We start from the raw sequence: 7,495 nt of genomic DNA, 5'->3' as shown, positions 1-7,495 counted from the left end.
TAATTTAAAATTCTAATTAATTTAATTTAATCTAAATTTATTTAACAAATTTACTAAAACTAATTAATTTAATAAACCTCATTTTATATCGAAAATTAATATTTATCCCGAAATAAAATTCATATTCTACTCCTTCACTCCCAGACAAAGAAAGCTTTGTTTAGATTCATAGCCAGACGACAGCGGTTAGTGGTTGGTGGTGGCGGTGATCGGCGATTAGGGTTAATTATGGTGGGTTTACTTAGATTTATGGATAATTAGGGAAAAAGTCTAAAAAGGTCTCTTATTTAATTTAGTTTAATTAGGATTAATTAAGGCTTAATTATAATTAACTAGAGTAAATTATTATGATTTATTATGAAACTCACTCTCAATTTTTATGAGAGGGGTTGATCCAATTCGCCATAGTTGTGGGGTTTTTTGTTCTATTTTTCTAATTTTGACCTTTTTGATCCTCGTTGCTAATATAAAGGGGTCAAATGATCCTTTATTCTTTTTAATATTGTATTTTATTTTTTCTTTTGAAAATTTTGTTCTGTCGTTTCTATATGAAAAGTTTGTTATCCCTTTTTTATAAAGAATTTTTCAGGTGTTTGTTGTATCCGATATCACGATTATAGTTTATGATTTAAAAGATTAGTTTACGGGTGATGAAGAGTTTTGATCAAAGCATGCATTTTATTAGCATAATAAATAGATAATTTTTTTTTCTCATAAATACATCTGCCAATCAAGCAAAATATTTTTTTATTCCATCTCAATTCATCAAACTAAGTTTTCGAATTTTTCTAAATTATTTACAAATATAACTGCTTCATATTCGATTTAATGAAATTTTATGAATTCAAACAAAAAATGGAAAATTGAGAGAGAGAGAAAAACAAAGAGAGAAGCCTCATGACTTGAAAAATGAGATATATAGTATGATTTCCTCATTTATGAATCTCTAATATTTTATAAGTATATGTATTATAAGATAATGTGTGTAAAATGGAGCACCCTTTTGACATTTTTCTAAGCTAAGAAATTGTATACAAGTCAAGAGGTAGCTCTTTGCCTCATCCATTTTGTAGCCGACCACTTCTCCCCCGCCAGAACGTCACAACCTCCATGTAAGCTTTTGGGATCCAACTGTCCATCTAGCCCCTGCAAATTCAAAGACAATCAATCTAGTCTTCTGCACAATTTTTGTATGTTTTACAGAAGAGAACAAACCATGCTCCAGAAAAGCACAGCATCTCCTTTGTTTGGCTTTACGGACATCCCTTTTACAACCTTCCCACCGCAACTGCATTCACCCGAACCAGCCTGCATTCCCTCAACAGATCAGACAGGCATATCAAAAAGGCCTAATTACATAAAAAACCCCCACCTTGAAATAATTTTTCGTTTATACCCTGACCTAGGAAAAAGTTCATTTGTACCCTTTTTTTGATTTTTCGTTTTCAATTGTACCCCAAAATTTTATTTTTTGACAATTTAATTAATTATAGGATGAAAATATTAAAAATAATTAAATAGAAGGGTTATATCATCTTTTTTCTATTTGAAAAAATATAAATAAGTTAAAAAAATGAAGGATTATTTTAAGCTTTTTCTAGATAAAAAAAGTTCAATTTAGTGCTTTAGGGTAGAGTTGAAAACAAAAAAATCAAAAAAAGGGTACAAATAAACTTTTTCCTAGGTCATGGTATAAACGAAAAAATATTACAAGGTGGAGGTTTTTTAAGTAATTAAGCCTATCAAAAACAATGCCTCAATTCATGATGAACATAAAATGACATTTGCAAGGATGCTAAGTTAGTCCTACTTTCTTGTAAATGTTGAAAAGCCAAACATTTATTTCATTTCATAATTTTTAGTTACAAATCTAAACCCCTCCATATTAAATCGTAGTTCCAAACACAGCTTTGCATGATCACACTTTATAACTGGAGTTTTTTTTATCCATGCGCGCAGTGATGCTGCTAAAATTAAACCAAAGTTCCTAAACTCCAGCATGACTCTCAATCTTGTACCAAGGGCTCAACTTCATAAATTTAATTATTTAATACTTCTAATAATCAATTTCAATCCATCATATATATTAATTATAAAAGAATCGGCAATAAAATGATGAAATGAGAACAAGGCATCAAATCCCAAGAATAGTTACCATAGGAAAATATGTTTCTCCTCCTTCAACATTGTCACTTAAATACATCAGTATTGTTGCAATACGTTGACCCCCACGCTTCAAGTTAAACTATAACAGGAAAAAAGAGAATGGAGAGAGGGACAGCAACGTCAGGAGATTGTTGAAATTAAAACAACAAATGAATCAATTTTAATTGTAAATATAAAAGAAGGATACCAGTAGTTAAAGGGAAGTTAAAGTGACTTACAGTGTCAGAAAAGTAGTCATGATGGGGCTTGTAAAACTGAGTCTTTTCATACCTGCGCTGCAGCAGATGTTAGCCTGCATTGAAATATAATTTCCTCATGTGCCAACAATTTATTCGTAACTAAGTTAGATGCCCACCTTAAAACTTGGATGAGCTCACCGTTTTCTATTGGGACTTGGGAATACACTGATATCCTTTTCTCAATTGCCTAATTATGAAAGGGAAAACAAATTTGAAAACAAACAGGAGGAAGCAATTTAGTACTACATCTTTTAGTTGCCGCTGACTAGAAACTAGCTTGAATACATTTAGGATGAACTTTAAACAATGATAACAAGGAACACATCAAAAGCATGTACTTGTGCAGACAGACTTAATTTGAAGTATATGTTAATGTAAATTGCAGTTTATTTTAGACATAAATAAATGCTAACTATTTTGGTAGTAGGACAAATCTGCGTTTAAAAATTTGTTTTGATGGGCAGAGTATGGCTTCTCATTTTTACACAGTTGAGATTGAGGCTAAACTTCACATACTTCTAGCTTCAATCATTGAGATGATATGTTCACATGACATGGCAAAAAAAACAAAGCCGGAGCAGATGGTCAGACTTAAATTTAGATAATTGACGTCTTTGATTTGGACGATATGAGAAAAAAAATTTACTAAAATCAGTAGATGTTTTTTCAACACCATCTAAAAAATTTATGAAAAAGAGAAATTCTAACTCTAATGCCATGTTTCAGATGCATCATATGATTATATCAAATAAAAAAAAGTATTGTAAATCTTCAAGGCTAGCTCAGGTAAGAATGAATATCCATATTTTAGTCATAAAGATAAAAGATATAGTACATAACAGACTAACCTGTACCATAGGATACTTTCTCTCTTCGGATCTCAGAAACATGCCAGAGCTAGTCCTCACATTACTCTTTACTCCCTGGAAATAGAGATGCAGCAGATTTAACTTGGATTATATATTGAATTCTAAAATTGAAAGAAATAACCAGTAAAACACTAATTAAATTAAATCGAAAAAACTAAATGAAGATAATAGTTAGAATAAAAAAAAATGTTGAATATTTTAACAGTGCAAACACCATGTATCGATAAACAAAAGATTACCAGCAATTACCTCATGTAGGTAATCTCTCTTTGAGAAAATTACAAACAATGCACTCAAATACATGCCAATATAGCCTACGACCATCATTTACAAACATCCTCTGTTACACTTTAAATAGTTTACATACCAATTACCATTGAAACAGATGCTAAGATAGTATTATGCTATCAATTATGAAAAGGCTAGTGAATAGCAACAATTATAGTAGCAGTCTCTGACAACAAACAAGTAATCAGCTTAAGATAATTAACTTGAAGTTACAGGCTAAAACATTTAGCATGTGCACAGTATAGGAACTCCAGATGCTTGGGTTTAAATTTAAAAATAGTAAAAGAAAAAATGAAAGAATAAACCTTGAGAACGCTAAAAGACAGTAAATACAGATGTGTGATGAAACACAAGCAATGAACAAGAAAACGAGTCATCCGATGGAAGAATGAGACATACCTTCCCCGTCTTTGCATCCACCACTGAGGAAACTGCAAGGCGAGGGATGGCTATGGCTCTGAGATAATCACATTCCTGCCAATATCCGTAACATTATGATACTTCCAGACAATTTTTAATCTTCTCGTTCTTCAAGTTCTAATTACTTGATATTACATTTCTAGGGGCAAGGAGGAAAAAAATTTCATATTGCAACTTTAGCTTGTGAATAAAGTGCCAACAAGTATAACATTTTGTACACTGAAAATTAGTTAATTTAAAACTGCTCAATGGCTTTCTACATTTCTTTTAAACTAATTACTCTTACATGGCATTCTTAGTCCTTAACTGTACTTTTAAAAACCCGTTATCTAGTCAGTATTGCAATCTCACAAGTATTACCGGCTTCTTGCACTTTTGAATATAGAGACTTTGTTTTCAGCTCTTTGTTTGTGCTCTGCATTTTTAACTATCAGATGAAGCTTGAACATATCATCCAAGAGCAGCGGCAGAGCCACGATTATGATTGAGAGGCAAAAATCGGAATTTTTTTAGGGTTCGTAATGGGATCAGGACAATTGATAAATAAAGAAAAAAAGGGGGAATCTGCTGTTTTAGCTTCTCATGCTTTGTCACTAGGCCTTTCTATATTTCCAGTTTTTTTTCGGTCATGCAACATTGTTGTTTATCCAATTTTTTTGTATAAAGGGACCGAGCTACACACGTTCAGCCCCTGAAATAATTAAAAATATAACAACTGCAGAAACAGTGCAACTGAAAAAAGTGGAGGCTCCATTAATTGGAGGTGACAGTGGCTGCTTTCTATAGGGGACAACCCAATCACTAGACTACCCTCTAGGAGGTCTGTGAGAGGTAGAGGGGGGGCCGCCCACCCTCACCTCCCCCCTGCCTCTGCCCCGTTCAAGAGTGACTGTTGAATCATGATAAAAATAAATTTGCTTATTATTAACTAAGAGAATTTAAAACTCTCAACCGACTTCTCCACAATGGGTCGCATCATAGAAATCAAGAAGATTCCAATTAAATCAGGATCAACCAATCTGGTATACCTCCATGCTCAAAAAGTTGTGTAATACAATTATTCGCGGCGACCAACTAATAATTTCAGGTTTGACCTGCATAGATGGATGTAAAAAAATTCAGCCTCATGATTTAAATTCATAAAGGTAACATTTTGAAATCATAACATTCATAATAAGTTGATGGTACAGCATACACATCAAACTAAAAATGAGCGAGACTTTAAGAGAATTATTGAAAAGCAAACTCCTATCCTATGCATGCCTTTGAGATTGATTGGAAAAGAAGACATGCATTAATAGCATTGCTAACCTAGCAATTTGTGACATAACCTGCGCAACAAAACACTAAAAATGAAGGAAATATCTTCATTGCAAATTCCTTCTCAAAGAAATAAAAGTCACCTTCTACCATTTCTGAAGCATCAAAGAAAATAGTGTACATGCAAGACATCATGAAATAACAAATGCTCAAATTCATTTTATTAGTGCATTACACAAGCGCAACCCATCTTACTGAGTACCCATGCGGTATCTTTTACAATCACAGGAAAAATCAAAAATGGGCTTAAATATATCTAGATGCCAAAAGCCTCTTTTACAGATGTACTGTACATTGTACAAACAGGAATGTGTAATAGAAATTCCCTGTATAATGAAGACATGTAAGCATATAAACCATGATGATTTTGCAGAATTATGATATTAAAAATCGTATGATGTGAACAAGGAAACAGTATCTAACGTGTTTCCAGATGCTCATCACATTCATTTTTATTTTCATCTATTTTTCCGTAGTCTGTGATCACTAATTGTCTCTTTGAGAGAAATCCGTGCATTATCTACAGCGTGTTGCATTTTCACTATTGGTGTTTCAAGGACATGAAATTGCAAACTTACAAGTCCAATGCGTAAAATCTCTGCTTCTTTGTCATTTTCCCATTGAGGTATACCTGAGATGTCAATAAAACAGTTAAAATAAACAATTAATCCAGATTACAAACGTTGGTATATCAAGATACAGTGCCACATTCTAGAGATATGCTCATGGTTTACAACTGTGGAAATACCTCGACATGCTGAATAAAAGCAGGACAGTTGCCGCGATTAATAATAAAGACATTTCAAAGAACTCGTGCAGAGGGTATTTAAAATTAGACTATCACTGGGGAAAACATGGATTGCACAAAAAATAGGCAATTAAAATTCAAAGCCTAGACTATCACTGAGTCTACATAGGCACATTAAAGAGTCTCAACAATGAATCATGCTCCAGTCTCCAAAGAACCTTACTCACTCTATTTGGTTAACATTAGAAATTCCTTACAACTACCATCGTGGTGCAATGTTCAATAGGGAACCATACCAACCTCTGGGAAACTGAAGACAGGCATCATTTTGATTTTTACGGACTCTTGTAAATGATGGAAACTTGGTGCCTATAAAGGATGTGGTTGAAAAGAAGACACACCACAATGATAGTGCTTATGTTTTAGCGATTGCGACGTAAATGAATTGTGCAAACTAGAGATGGGCTGAGATATGTTAGTTTGTGTGAGCAGGTCATGCTATAGAAAAGCTCATGAATCAGAACTTACAACACAACTCAATAACAAACTAACGAATGCGTGAGCGTGAACTTCCTGGGTATTGCAAATTGCTCATGAATAACCCCAAGTAAGACATATGATTACACACAATGTTAAGCTACTGTTGAACTAAAAAAGAGTACGAAATGAGGAAAAGAAGTACCATAGGAGTTTTCCAACTTGGAGATGAATGCTAATTGAAAGAGAGCACCTGCAATCAACAATAAACATGAACCATTCTTTCTCAGAAGCAAGAAATTATAACAAATATTAGTTCATAAATTTTTGATGAATTTGGCGTACCTATGATCATTCCAACAGTTACAAAAGTCAAAAGGGCGAATACGATTTTCATGGCCATTAACAAACTCTATGCTTTCTCCTTCCTCTCAAATCAAAGTTTTTATGTTAGGTTTATGCTAAAATCTACCTCTAAATTGGGTTCAACTTTTAACCTCTATTTCTTAGTTTGGTAAACATAATGAGGGGATCTTAATTTTTCCATAACTCTAATTTCAATCTAAATCTGCTAATCTTCTTCTTCTCTTTCTTTAAGTCAAACAGCCGGTCCTATTAAAAAAAGTCGAGGGTTAATTGAGGAACAAAGGATCAATTCACCCCTCAACTTAGCACGAAATATCAAAACAGTCATTTCTACCGTTTTTAAGTCAAACTAACTTGTAACTTACGTTTTTATATCAAAACACCCAAAAAGAGTGGATTATCAACCCCCCCTTAAACTATATAAAACCAAATCAATTTACCCTCCAGCTCACACCGAAAACCTCTCAATATCCACTGGAAACCGCTCAATTTTCACCGGAAATCACCGGAAACCATCATACCCACCTAAAATATTTTTAATTTTTTTCCGTTGCCAGAACAGACCCATTTATTCAACGGCGGAGTAGACCCATATGGGTCTA

At 33.3% G+C, this 7,495-nt stretch overlaps 1 protein-coding gene across 2 annotated transcripts; it reads right to left on the bottom strand.

The window, feature by feature from the left end:
- Positions 1–898: 898 nt before the first annotated feature.
- LOC126665724 (prolyl 4-hydroxylase 1) lies at positions 899–7,125 on the bottom strand. Of its 2 annotated transcripts, XM_050358603.2 has the most exons (12): positions 6,873–7,125; positions 6,733–6,780; positions 6,351–6,419; positions 5,881–5,933; positions 5,011–5,076; positions 3,962–4,036; positions 3,254–3,328; positions 2,522–2,592; positions 2,385–2,436; positions 2,156–2,245; positions 1,216–1,308; positions 899–1,146 (listed from the first exon to the last, which is right to left on the bottom strand). In XM_050358603.2, exons 1-12 carry the CDS (start codon positions 6,928–6,930, stop codon positions 1,039–1,041), a joined length of 858 nt encoding a protein of 285 aa, XP_050214560.1. In that variant the 5' UTR covers positions 6,931–7,125; the 3' UTR covers positions 899–1,038. The 2 variants fall into 2 exon arrangements, with proteins under 2 accessions (XP_050214560.1, XP_050214561.1); XM_050358604.2 differs by lacking the exon at positions 6,351–6,419 and having other exon boundaries at positions 6,873–7,124.
- Between the last annotated feature and the right edge of the window lie 370 nt (positions 7,126–7,495).

The sequence above is a fragment of the Mercurialis annua genome, linkage group LG1-X (assembly GCF_937616625.2).
Source record: "Mercurialis annua linkage group LG1-X, ddMerAnnu1.2, whole genome shotgun sequence".
Lineage (NCBI taxonomy): Eukaryota > Viridiplantae > Streptophyta > Magnoliopsida > Malpighiales > Euphorbiaceae > Mercurialis > Mercurialis annua.
The sequence above is the reverse complement of the archived record's forward strand: the minus strand, read 5'-3'. Positions and strand labels throughout refer to the sequence as shown.